The following is a 14849-nucleotide window of genomic DNA, read 5'->3' as shown; positions in this document are numbered from 1 at the left end:
TGTGAGCCGAACATAATGCCAGCGACTCTTCAAAACCACCTGCGCGCGGCTTGGTAGATTTGCTCAGGTGTGTGCCGGCTATGCGCGCGTGCATGTATTATTCGTCCACAAAATGAAAAGGATCGCGTACGATTATTTATTTCGGCCGTTTCGCTGGTACAGGGGAGAGTGTCTGTGTGCGTAAATTTATTACTAAAACAAAAAATTTATTCAAATGATACATGTCGAACGCAATTCGTTTAAATTGAAATATTTACACGGCGTAGAAATGAATGCAATTTTATATGATTCTCTCAATTTAAGCAAATACACCGCGTTAACGATACTAAATAAACGATCTGTTCGGTAAACGTACAACCGTAATTGCGATACATTATTGCGATTGCAATAACAAATACACATTAACGCACTTAATGAAAATTATGGCCGCGCTATCATGTTAGTTCCGGCTAAAGTTTGTCGACCTATTCTTGCCGTGGGAGGAAGGGCGATCTGTAAATTTGCCGTAGCTTGGTCGACGAGACCGCAATTTTGGCCGGACGACCATAATTAAACGGGGGAAAACTGGATAATTGATTAGGTATAGGTATAGTCTGGAATCGCCAATATTGTCGGATACCAGCACATAAATCAAACACACGTGGGTATATGTATATAAACATACACTTTATTATGATAATTTATAATTGCTGTATTATTCACAATGAGTATGAGTAATAACGTATCATAATTAGATATACAAACTGGTCTATCAAGTAGTAACCTAGACTAATCAAATTGCGGCTAATTATACACGGCCCCACGTTCAATTTCTGATACCCGAACTTCCACACTTCAATACCGCGAGTTTTCCAATTTTGTATCTTTCTTTTTTTAAACGTTCTTGCTTTCGTCTGTCGTATTAAACGGATCGATAATGCTAATCATTTTACAAAACATTCCACCCGTTAGTTTCGTTCGTATAATGATAACGCCAATTGGCTGTTGGATTTGTCGATCGGCCAAACGTCCTGATAAGAGAACGATTGCTACGATAAAAACAAAATATATCGTAATATATATTGAATAATTGAATTATATTCGCTAAAATTTACATGAAAAGTACGGGCCTCAATTCCTGCAGTTATATGAATTGCAAATTATTTTTAACTGTCGCGGACTTTTTCGTTTAATTACCATTACATAATATCACAAAATTGTCTTCACTAATATAGCAGAATAGACGTATCTGTCACGGGTAATGTAATTTTTATATATGCAACTACGCTATCTCATTGAATTCATAATGAAATCCAGTGGTGCTAAATGCTTATTTTCCGTTAAAATTGGAGAAATGCCTAAGGCTTAAACGTACGAAAAATAGAATACTCAGTTCACTTCCATACCTTGTATTAAATGTATTAGCCTCCAAATATTTTATTTCTTACCTTAGCTAATGAGCAACTCTCCTATGACCTCTTATTTTAATAGCTTCTCATCCGTACGGTGCCTATGAGGAAAAAGCTTGATTCCTCATTTCTTAGTTGTAATGATAGTATTATGCTTGCGCAAAATTGATGCAACTCTGATTGACGCTGGCCGATTAACGTATAATTTATATATTATGCTGTTGTGTTTATTAACTAAATTCTTTCCAATTTAATTGATTGTTAATATAGGGTAATATATATGTATAACTGAATTTATATTCTCATTTACATAAAATTAAAAAATATTAAGTATAGTTTATATGTTGTAATTGATATTATTAAATATAAATTAATTAATCGAAGAAATTTATAGGTATTCTATTTAATGTTTATTACGTTAAAACAAAATATTGAAATAAAGATATTCGAGCTGCGAATAGCAAACAAGAGTCGTAGACAGAAAGATATAGCAACTGAAAATGTAACTTCATACATATGCATTACCATTTCCATATACCATTATAGTTTAGATCTTATTCTCGTTTCGTTGCATTTTTCCCACTATCCGCAGTGTTCTGCAAAGTACCACAGGCCGTTGTAACCGGATGGCCAAAATTTATTTACTCGTTCGTTATAACGATATTACATGACAGTAATTTATAGTAGAGAAGTTTAATAAGCATCGACAAAACTTTCGATGTAACATTTCTTTTCTGTATACAGGTATATACATTGGTCTTCTATTAAGTTTTGACAATGTTTTACAAGTATTCGTAAAGGGACATACAAATAATTAGAATCCAACACATTATGTATATATATAAACAAGTTATATTTTATTTATTTCGCTAAACAGTTATATGATGAATTATTAATCGCAAAAGAATCGATTCTATTCTAAATGTTCCCAGCAATATTTTATTTAACTTAAATAACTCGTTAGCAATTTAATATTACAGTGAACAAAATAACATAATTTTGATATTTCAATATCTAATCCGTGTGAAATACTACTTAATTAATCTCTTTTATGTAATAAATTCATAAACGTTGAAAAGAAAAACTTTCATAAAAGTTTTCTTTACGATATACTTGCAATAGAACATTGCCATACCAAGCTCATCGAAGAATGTATTTCTTTAAAATTATTTGTTTCTTTAATTTTCATACAAAAGCCATACCAAACGCCACAAATTAGTGGCACATTCATTACCCTAGTATTGGCACCGTGTATTTACGTGCGTAAAATTGCGTATCTACGAGAGAGGAACACAAAGTATGATCCGAGAAAGAATCCGAAAAGTATATACGTATTCTCATCTTATGCACTGTGCTATTGTCATTATCATCAAAAAGATAAAATTCGACACCATGATTTTATTTTTCGTGTTCGAGCTTCCAGCCTCGACGTACAAATGACAAAAAGAAAGATATAAAATGTACCTATATAATATTTCAATGAATGAGTCTGTATATGTGTATGTGTGTGCGCATGTATTCGTTGGTAATGAAAATTATGAATGTTCATAAGTATAGACTCTTTAACAAGAAGATCGATTTATTTTTAATATTATGATATCCATTCGTATCAAGTATTTTTGAGACGACTATAGTTTTGCTAAACTGCCCACCAAAACTCTCTCGAGATATTTTTCACGAATGTAATCCTCAATTTTTATTACGATATATTGTTTGTTGAAACACTTTGTATTTCTGGTATTACATGTACAATGGAGACTTTATCGTTTCATCAAAACGGACATCGTAAAAACGTTGAAAGCACACACGAGATACAGCAAATATTTATAGAAACACGTCATACTACATGTGACTATGTTACCAATTACAATTATCACGTTTCAAAAGTATAAGTAGTTATACACGCTTGAACGCACACGGTTTTATGTCATATCTGATTATGTGTTTAATCAATACGCGAGAAACTTTGTATAATCGTTTGTCGCGCACAGTTAATCGCTCGAATCTCCCTTGGTCCTCTCTCGTTAAGTATTCTTATGATGAATTTAAAAGTGACAAAATAATTTTCAAGGAATTTAATTCTTATAGCATTCGATTCTCACCATTTAGCGCAACATTGTCATTTGTCCTGGCGTGAATGATTTCAGAATGTTTTCATCCACATTCGAAGCCAAAATTATCTACGGTACAGGCATCTGTTTTTTTTTTCTTTGCTTTTTTTTTTCATTAGCGACTTTATTTTCGAAGAGATCGCGACTCGCATCGTCGCTGTCCGATCGACAGAATAAACAGGATGCCACGAAGAACGCGAGGACACACATATAAACGATAACGATATATGCGTACCTTCTTTCATCTCGTTATCGTGATTAATCCGGTGACAGGTCGGGCTTGCGGTCCCAAATAGCACACAAACACGGCATACGAAAAATATTCAGGCATTCCACTATAATAGGACTCTCTTCGTCGCTGACGATCGTCGGACGAGGCTGCTACGCGATCGGAGTATCGCGCTTCTCTCTTCATCTCCCACGGCCCGTTTTCAGCTGGCGAACGAGTAGGAGGTAGACCCGATCCCCGATCGGGGCGGACTAAAGCGTCTCCAGAAAATTCTGCACGAGCAGGGTGGGCGCGGTCACACGCGCCTTCCCTTTTCTTGGCTGTCTGCAAGCGCGCACGTTACAACGCGGCGCCCGCTGCAGCTGTTCCGACTTGTTGCTGTCTTGTTCGAGTTGCACCGACACGCTGGCCACGCGCGGCCTCGAACATCCGTTCTCCTACAACAGACAATTGCCGATGCTCCAGCGAAATTTGCTATCTCTCCGTGATTTACGCGACGTATGCACACGGACGGTGGGCAACTCCTGCGCGTGCTAAATGCTAACTCGCTCTACGATTGTGACGAATGCGAAGTGCTCTTCGACGAGCATTATCACATGCGACATACGAAATTAACGCGGTATTAAATGATTATTACATGTGAAGATTATTATGTAGCTACAAAAGAGTTAAATAGTATACGGTAATGATATAGTGCATTAGTTAATTAATACCATCGCTTTTAAATATCGCTGAGAATAATGCTGAATATCAGTGTAAACACGAAAGTCTCTAGTTGAGCTAAATGCAACTTCAGAATTATGTAGCTTTGGCTTTTACTTACTATAATATGCACGTCATGCTTTCAGTTATGACAGAGTGACAGACATTACTTTTGCGCGTAATGTCTCATACAAATAATTTAAATTCTATTATGCCACTATGATTTATAGTTGGTTTTGATGTATGATTTATGTATGATCAAATTTTAAAAGTATGTGTCTATTTGCATACCTCTTGACACATATAAGTTCGTTGAACAAAGAAGAAAAAGGGCTGTATTTTTCTCTTTGCGTAACTTCAGAAAAATATTCAATTATTTCTGAAGCTGCTTTATAAATGTTCTAGCAGGGTAGATTTACGAATAGCGCCAGTGTGCACGTGATAATCACAAAAACGACTTAATCCAGACAAAATGGTAAGAGGATAATGTGTGGCTAAATGTGCAAGTACTTAAATCTTTAATGAGTGGGACAAAGTCGTGTTCAAGGAAACTAATTGTAAGTTCAAATGAGACCGGAATGACGAAAGACGGAGGGAAAGAGACTAAACGGGACTACCATTTAATTAGAATTATGACGATACGACGTGACCAAAGAATCTTAATCAGCTTCCCAATGTGGAAACTATATAAAGAAACAGTCGCGGGAAAAATCAGAATCGCACAACATATCGTGCTAATAATAACTTTTAAGATTATCCACTTTGATAAATAGACAATGGTTTATTGCACGAAGACAGCCGATGGCAGGAAGAGAAACGGCGAACCTAAATCCACAAAACTTTGCCATTATACACGCGATGCTCGTACAGCCAAAACTACTAACCGATATACAGAGATTCCGTTGATGTTGATGAGTCCTTTGACGAGACTCGCTTTGTAACTCCCACGCACGAATATACAAATCCCCGCGATAGATGAAGCCTCCTCGTTTCGCTCGTAACATTAAATGCCACCTGTAACAAAGAGGAAAATAAAATTCCACATTGTTAGCATGCCACATAACTCATATTCGTTTGCTTTCATAGCCTGTGTAAAATTATATGTTGCATAGCAAGTTGTGAAATACTTTCGTAGGCAAGAAGCGCACGTTCTTTTCAGAGATTCCTCTCTTATACATATATATATATATATATATATATATATATATATATAATAGAAATAATCGATAATTGCTGGAGAGAATAAAGATTTATTTTATTTCCTCCTTAAATTAAGTCTTTCTCTCGCTTCGCGTATTTTAGATTCCTCAGTATCCATTTTCGCACTGATGTAGTGCCGATGTCATTATTCAACATACACACGTTCGCACCCTCCATAAAATAAATTCGTAAGTGACATACCCTTTTTTACGCGTCACTTGCGCTCTAAGTTTGTTCGTGATCTTCCCATTCACGCCCGAGCGTGATATTTACGAGGCGTAAAAAAGGGAAAGTTGATAGACGAAAATGTTACAAAGATTCACGATCGTATATAACCACATATTATACTTGACTCGTAAATTTGACTACATTTTCCACTCCGTAGTCTCTGGGTAATATATTTATATAATATAATTTTTGTTCCATTTTATTTTTTTATCTTAAGACGTTTACTTTTTATTATGATTGCTCACTGAAAAAATAATTAAAATTAATAATATGCATTAACTTAATTGGTCAAGCTGCAACTTGTTATGTTCGGATCGCTATCGAAATATTATCAATTTAAAGGTTCTATCTGAAAAAGCCCGTGTGAGATCTATATATTTTTTGTATGACGAAATCCAATCGCGCTGCAAATATTACGGATTATTACTCATGGTAATGCAGAAAAATATAGCTTCAACGCGTCGTGCGTCATAGACATAATATCGTATAATTGTAACTCAATAACAGCTTTCTCTCGCAAGCGAATGAATCTTGTGATGTCAAAGTGAACGCTATATTGTCCCAGTTGCACATTCAGTCACCCGAATAATTCTGATCGTTATCAAGGCCGTAACATTTACGCGGACGCAGTTAGAGCAGGTTCGAAGCATTGACAATACCAGCGTTTTCGTACCGGTTAATCGAACACGTGCCTATGTATATCGAATAGCTTCACCCCTCATCCAGCAGTATCAATGCTGATATCGACCCGCGCCAGCGACAACGTTGACGTCCGCCTGGTCTGAACCGACTGTAATCGCAACGTGACTTAGCAATCTCACGTGTCTCCGAGCACATCGGGTCAGTTTGAAATCGCTTGTGATCGATCGTATGTCCCCTACTGGGAGATAGTCATGTTACTGCAACATCGAGTTACAGCAATGTGATCAATTCAGTCTAAATAATATCAAAATAAAAACGGTAGTTAAAAAAGTGTATTGAAAAAAATTCAAAAAACTACGGTATCATTGTTAACTTTTTTTTTAGGAAACATTGAAATCAGTACAATTTTAGTAAATCCATTTTTTCGATACTATACTATACTATACTATATTTTCGATACTATACTTCGATACTGAAATATATATATAACACCTTATGTTTCTCCCTATGAACAAAAGTGAATACCGCTGCGCAAATACTACTTATGATTTTGCTAGAGGCTTTAGAGATTAAAGTTTTGCAGAATTAAAGTTTTGCGGTGAGTATTGTTAAAGCCAACCGCGAGCCCTCTATCTCGGATGGACATTCGTGTGAAATAAACTCTAACTCGACGGTGGTTGTAACGAAGTGGTAACGCGCGGCTACCACTGGTCATATCGGCCGTTCGGTGGTTCACCGATAGACCGGATGAAACACGGCGTTCCATGAATTATAAAATCGCTATTTACAGCGAAAGATACAGACCGTGTCGGCTGCGGGAGTGGTCGCGCGCGAGTCGGAACGCGCCCCGGTGTAATATCGCATCCTGCCTCGCGCAAACGATAGCGCGGCGAAGGTTTATCCAAAATTATTGCCGCATACGCGCATTTCTTTCTCGCATTCAAACTGTTGTTACAAGTTGCATGAGATCGCGACCATAGGCTGTTCGTCACGACCATAACGATGCATCGTTGTGGTTCGCGATCGCCGGCAGAGTTGGCGACACGAACCATCACTTGCCCGCGTTTATCATGAGTAAAACTTTAAAAAAAAAAAAAAAAAAGAAATATTTGCGCGAATGAACACGTTACGTTTCATCGATCGGACTACGAGAATACAAGTAGCGTCGGTAAATTCTCGATTTATCAGTTCGTTGAGCACTTTAACGCAAGGGCGATGACGTTACAGAGTGCCTGTGGCATTATCCTGTACAGTAGCTTTTCTTTAAATTTATATGTCTGATAAGGATAAACGAATACGAGGGAGAGACAGCTCGACGAATTTCCACTGTAGCTAGCCATTCGATTAACTTTCACGTGTTAATCTTTGTTCTAGATGTTATTTTATTGTTAAACGATTCGCCTGCACGCTGGGAAATATTCATTTTGTTTTAGCAAGAGTTACAATTATAAAATAACTTCGCTTTTATAATCTTTGCACGATAATAATTAATGAGCCAATAAATATTTATCTCGACGCGCACACCACGCTTTGATTTTCAAATTATTTGAATCGGCATAGGCAAATAAGTAAATTTAAACAATAAATGAGATTATGTTCCAAAATTATTTTCATACGAATATATACTTTTGACGGTCACTGAACGTGACTTTGCATTTTACAGTCATTTAACCAAATAGTTCGAAAATTGGACATTTGTACAATTCTTTAAATGAAATGGAAACGCATTGGACAGAAAACATTTATACCGAGCGATTTCACATGCGATGATCAAACGATTTTAGCACACTCATGGAGAAAATGCGATACCTATATGCGCTTCTAAAACACGACAATAATTGGCGATATTTTCAGCAATTATAGCTGTGGATCCCTCTCTATTGATTAACGGATATGATTTTAATTGTATTTGCTGCTGTTAATTTGACTATAAAAAGCTACTGATTTCACATAAAATAAATGATTAATATAAAATTATAAGGTGTTGAATATATCCGTTTTCATACATTTATTTACAAGTTACCGCTAAAATGATTTTTGCGTGCAAATAAAATGTTTATCTCATTATCAAATTAACATAAAGCGTTATAAATTTATTAGCTGTAAGAATAATTAAATATATTCATATATGAATAAATTTAAATATAAATTTAAATACATATCTTTCATAAAAAGACTTTGTCATAACAAGTGAACAAAAACATGGCACCAAAAAAAAAACCTATTATAAGCATCCAATCGATCCATTCTTCATATTTTCTATAATATTCACCCTAAGCACGAACACTCCATGAAGCATAACTCTATTGTTAACGACAATGTAGTGGAAAGACCTTCGTCAATGGCTGAGAAAATTGCGTCCGCAGACTATGAGATTTTATCTCTGTAGGAAACTATGGTCCATCTCGATGACTTATCGAACAAAATATAGCATATTTCATAAAAACCAAGATATAGCATTTTTTCAATCTTACTTTTGCCATAAATTGTATGAAAATTATATAACTTTTATTATATTTTGCACGTTTTACTACATAAAATTAATTAATTTAATTTTTGCAAATAATTTTATTAAAATGAAACAAAATATTATGTTCTATATAAATGAAAAGAGCGTGTGCTATCTGAAAAAATTTTAGTATTTTATAATTCTACGGCTAAAAAATATCTGCATTTAAATATCTTTTACTGTATAAGTATTTGTATGTATGTGATCAACTGTTCACCTATCTAATAAGTATATTTAAAAAATTTACAAGACTTACATGAAGTATAAAAGATATATTATCATTTATTTCTACTTCAGAGAAAGAGAGAGAGAGAGAGAGAGAGAGCGCAACTTTCCCAAAATAGTATCGTAATATGTCACACGTTCAGTCGGTGGTTTCCTCGACAATGTCAATATCATATTGTACGTCCATAAAAGCGGACGAGATATTCGATATCGAACTACGTGCCGATCGCGACACTTAATTACTTCAGATCGGAAACGGCGTGTCCCGGAGCGAGGCACAAATGAAACCGTGACCCAATCAACGAAAACCGCAGGCGATTTATGAGAAATTAATCCGACCATCGCGTACGGAATGGAAAGCGGAAATATTGGGACTTTGCTTCGGCTTGGCTTTAAATAAATGAAACGTGAAGCACCCTCGCGCTATAAAAAGTTCGCGGCACGTTTTCCGTTGACGCGACAATGCAATTCGAAATAATATAATTAAACAAGGTCGCTGTACTACCGTTTGCGGGTGTCGCGTCGAATTGAACAATACCTTTCAAACTTTGTCTCGCATGTTTACTGATAGACAAGAATATTCCAAATGCTGTAATTTTCGTATAATTGCAGACTTGTATCGTCGCGATTGAATGCACCATCGAATAGCAAACGTGAATTTCATGTTTCTCTTACAATTAGTGTATATTTCATATATTTATTGGGAATAATAAAGACACACGTATGCCCATGATATGCATGGTGAATTAATCAATGCTGTGATAAAATATAACTCATTAATTTATGATAGTTATATATATATATATATATATATATATATATATATATATATATACATTTACAAATAGAAATATATAGTAAGTTGTTCTTTTCTCTAAAATAACGCAAACTATAAGGATCTTAATTAAATGTAATATGATTCTATTCCTGTATAAAGAAATTATATTGAAATTACATTGAAATTATATTATTTTAATGTTAAAATTCTTTTTTAAATTATTTTTTAAACTATTATAATTACGTTATTTTCATTATTGACATTGGCAAGTCTATATGTAAAAAATCTAACTCATTGTGCAAAATTTACATAAATATAAATACAACACGTAGCAAAGTAATTAGCTGTTATTGCATATTTACGTAGATTTCGTATAAAGTAACAATTAGCTGAATCTCGTATAAAATAAAGTGGATAGTCTAATAAGTCTCTTTCTATTTTCCTTCAGTCACTATACACGACTATATACTTTACCCCACCAATCTGTTACGAACTGCGGGCAGATTTATATTTGCATTTAAAATCTGAGCGATGCGCCACATCTGTCAAACGATGCATATTGAAATTTCGCGTGTGGTAGCAACACAGAGAGGAAAAGAGAGAGAATGGTGCGCTGCTCGACCGCCTGTCCGCCGGCGCCTCTTCCCAAGCGTTGTTTCTCCAAAATTTAACCTCTTTCGCCCCGTTGCTCCTATATCCCCCGAGCCACGCCTACGTGCCTATCTCTCTGGCTCTGCAAAATTCGTATACGTTCGGGCGACGATTCGCCGCTCACCGTCGCGGCTCTTCGTTGTTGGCAAGCCCGTCGAAACAGAGAATGAAAGAGAGAAGAGAGAGAGAGGGGAGAAGGAGAGAGGGAGGAAAGAGAGAGAGGAAGAGAGAGAGGGAGGGAGGGAGAGAGAGAGAACACCACCTACAAAAACAGCGCGAATCGTCGCTGGCAAATTTACCGTGCGTGTTTTATAGGCGCTATTTGCACACACAGCGGGACGCGGGAGGATTACAGTGCGAGGGTGGAAAAATGGGCGACGGGGTGACGGCAGTCGCAGCGAAAACACGGGGGCCAGCCGCTTGCGCGCCCGTTATCGTATAATCTACGTGTGTACGTAGATGTGCCGCGTACGTAAACGGCCGATAGCAAACTCGGCCGTTGAGACAGGACGATCGCATCAACTCGCGAGGCAGTATCGAATCTGTTGTCATTTTTCTTTTTTTTTTCGTTATTTTTTTTTTAATTTTTTTATTTTATTCTTTGATATATTTCGCGTGAAATACGAAAATCGTGTGGAATTTTTAATCAACCCGGGCGGAACGAAGATCGAGCCCGAAGAGATCGACGGAAAAAATTGAATTCGTCCATTGATTGCGAATTGACGTGCGCGCTAACGTACCGAGTACTTGCCGCGCGAATAAGCCCGCCGCCGCTCGATTCGCAGCGCTGCAAAGCCCATCTGAAATTGAAAGGATTTCCGCGCGACGAAGCCACGCTTCCCCGCATGCACGGAATTCGTAACACGCGGAAGAGCCCGGTGTTTGTACACGATCTCGCGCTGGTGTCGAGGAAATTACGAATTCGGACATTATACGTTGTGCAATCCAAGCTGCGGCGATATTCTCCGGAATGTAGATTTGATGCTATTTTAAGTAATCCGGGGAAATGGGTTTGATACGACGCTTCCGTTTGTTCGTTTTTGCGCGAATGATTAGACGAAAACAGCACGTGATGCTATTCTTATATGATAATCTTAGAGAGTATGGTTTTTCTGGGAAAGTTTCGACCATTTCCCAGTTCGCAACGGTAACTTTATATGTTCAGCGATGCATACACATGCACATACAATGCAAATGCTCACCTGATGATGAGCTGGTGTACTCTGGACCACTGACCTCGCAACCTCAAAATCCTGAGCGTACCAATAAGCGATGGTTTGTGCGACGGGAAGATCTCCATCGCTTTGAAATAGTAGTGGAGCGAGGGCAACCATTTGCCTGAAAGAGACACGAAGCAAGTTTGCCGCGAGTGTAAATTTAGGATCGCGATCATGCGGACTGCTTCGTAACTGGTAACGCCGACGAGTTTGTTCTATTTTCACCGACAAGTAGTGCTTCTCCTATCCGATATTTGAAGATCTACTTGCTATTCTGAGTTTATTTCATTTAGCGGCAACTCACCATTCTTGTACAACCAGTAAGCATACTCAGCGAGAGCGTCCGGGTTTCGTGGCTGAAGGTGAATTACGTGCCTCAGGAGCTCGCCTGTTGCAGGACCGGTAGCGATTCTCGCTAGAACTCTAAATGCCGGCGCATATGTCGGATCCAACGACACGCATCTTCTTAGCATCTCGATGCACTGTTCAGTTCGATTTGTTCTTCTAAAAGCAAAAGTTTACAAACGTGAAATATTTTATATATAGACATCACAAAAATTAGTATATGTTGTAATATAGGCAACTTTCAATACACAAATTACATATTTAACCAATTTGATTCTTTTTTAATGGATTTATAATTGTTTCCTATACATATAGAACCAAATAAGTGATATCTTTGTACAGATTGCACCGCCATTTCTAGTGTATTAGACACATGAACGGTAGTCAGAACATGGAACATAATAAACGAGTGAAGTGATGTAACACAATTGGAAGATTATCATTTATTATTCTTAACTAGTAACGAGCAATTGAATTCTAATTAGCGTCAATTATAAATTCCATACATATTGGTCAAGTAATATTATTTAATCATCACTCAATAGCGATTCCGTATGGCCAATATGTTTCACTCATATCATGGATATTTAATTCTTGCTTGGATTGCTTTATCGTTCGATGAAAATGCTAGATATTTTAAAGTAGGTTGGTAGGCTGAAAAAGGCCCAGCGTTGAAAAGACCTAGCGGACAAGGTTCCGCGTTCCCGTACAAATTGAACGGCAATTTCGCGAACGCGTCCGGTTGAATTATAGTCGTGCGCTTTCATGTAATCGACTTTACGCCCGACAAAAGACTCGGTAATTGTCAGAGAATGGCGACGCCAATAATGCCGATCGACAATGCCGTTTTTACTGTTTACGCCCATAGCTTGAGCGATGCTTTTTACCAATATCGCTCTATATCGACGTTTTAATCTGACGGGAAGGAAAAATATTAATCGTTGATAGAGCATTTCTGTGAACTCACATCCGTCTAGATAAATATACGTAGGATATATCTTAAGTTAACTCAAAATATTTCAAAAGCAAGTTCTTTTACTTTATCTTATATATTATACCCAATGCCATTATATTTGCTAATCTTTGCAACGTGCAAAAGGTTTTGAAATAAAAAAGTAAATCTTTACAAAAATAAGTGCTCGTGCGCACAATAAAGCTATATTTTTAAAATACATAATTTCATGTATGTTTATATTACATTGTATTTTAGCTCTTTTGTTTCTAATTCTTTTCAGTTTTTTTTCCTTCTTTTGATATGCGTTATCGGATCGCTAGACAAAAAGAGTTAGAAACTATTGTTCTATATTGTTGCGCCCGAACTGAGACTAGATCCGGACTGAAGAAGTCGCGTAGCGCACTCCCTAGCAACGGACGGCTATTCATCAACAAGTGCGAAAGAGATTTGTCTCCGAGCTTTGAAATCGAACGGATGTGTCGTGTAGATTCTGTAAAGCTACTGAATAAACGAGTTCTTTCTTAAAAACGTATTCTCCATGTTTAACGCGAGTTCGGAAGTGCGCGAACGCGGCGCGAGTGTGCGAGTGCGCGGAAGTGAGACATCTGGCGCAACAATATAATATCACGTTAACGATATTTGAGAAATAAAAATAAAGAAATAAAGCGAAATCTCCCGGACATTTTCAAGAGTAATATAAATTTTTATGTATTTGTCTGCATTTTCTTATAAATAACATGAATAACATGAATAATACATTCGCGATGATAATGCACATCTCTGTAATCAAAACGGAAACGGAACAAAGACGTGCGCCTCATGGTCTACGCGCACATACAGTCACTCTGTCTCAAAGAGAGTCACCTTATTATAGCGCACCTCGTATGTGCACGATTTCTCATGCGTAACATATGTGTATACCTACATGCAGCGTCACATTCTACATATTTGAGCTATTGTGTAATTCATTCAATGTGCAAATACATTAATGTATATACATTATGTAAAACCAATTACATAACATAAATACGCGCGCGTTACGTTGTATCAAAATTATAATAAAAACGGACTAAGCTAAAACGTATTGTTATTTCTCATATGTAATAATAATATTATATTACACAAATGTTACGTTAATATGCTATGTTTATATAAGATTTGCGTCGAAAACCGTCGTATTAACTAGCTGATGATTATGACAAAATATTGAATTAACTTAAATATTGAAGTATATATTATAAAGGATAAGATAAGTCTCTTTATCAAAAGTTTTTTTTTTGTTATATATAATATTTCTGACAAAAAGAGATCCCTTGATAGAAAAAAAAAACAATTTACGTTTTCATGATTTTTGTTGTTTATGTGACCAAAGATAAAAAAGAAAGATATTTAAAAAAATATACAATATATGTAAATAAAAGCTAACCCATGATTTAATGGGGAATCCATTATTTAATTAGTCGTTGCATAAATATTTCATCGGATATGTGCAGGCTTCAAATAAAATTCCTCAACAGAAAGAGGAAGAGAAATAAATGAGATCGCTTGTTTTCACGATTTACGCACAATAAACGGAAAATTGTTGCATGCACGCATCGGCTGGCTGCGTATGTCCCATTTCAGCCCTTAATTAAATTTTAATTTATCAAGTAGGAAGACGTTAATTAAA

The 14849-nt window shown here is 36.4% G+C and overlaps 1 protein-coding gene across 1 annotated transcript in view; it reads right to left on the bottom strand.

The window, feature by feature from the left end:
* Positions 1-1762: 1762 nt before the first annotated feature.
* The window catches only part of LOC112462577 (transmembrane and TPR repeat-containing protein 1-like), a 120446-nt gene continuing 107359 nt past the window's right edge, over positions 1763-14849 (bottom strand). The window contains exons 12-15 of the mRNA XM_025028444.1: positions 12185-12384; positions 11866-12001; positions 5315-5444; positions 1763-4165 (exon numbers count right to left, since the gene is read on the bottom strand). Of these exons, the coding sequence (XP_024884212.1) occupies positions 3980-4165; positions 5315-5444; positions 11866-12001; positions 12185-12384 (652 nt within the window). The 3' untranslated portion in view covers positions 1763-3979. The remainder of the gene's footprint in view (positions 4166-5314; positions 5445-11865; positions 12002-12184; positions 12385-14849) is intronic.

This window comes from Temnothorax curvispinosus, unplaced genomic scaffold (assembly GCF_003070985.1).
Source record: "Temnothorax curvispinosus isolate PA1 unplaced genomic scaffold, ASM307098v1 QBEX01012529.1, whole genome shotgun sequence".
NCBI classification, from domain to species: Eukaryota; Metazoa; Arthropoda; class Insecta; order Hymenoptera; family Formicidae; genus Temnothorax; species Temnothorax curvispinosus.
The sequence above is the reverse complement of the archived record's forward strand: the minus strand, read 5'-3'. Positions and strand labels throughout refer to the sequence as shown.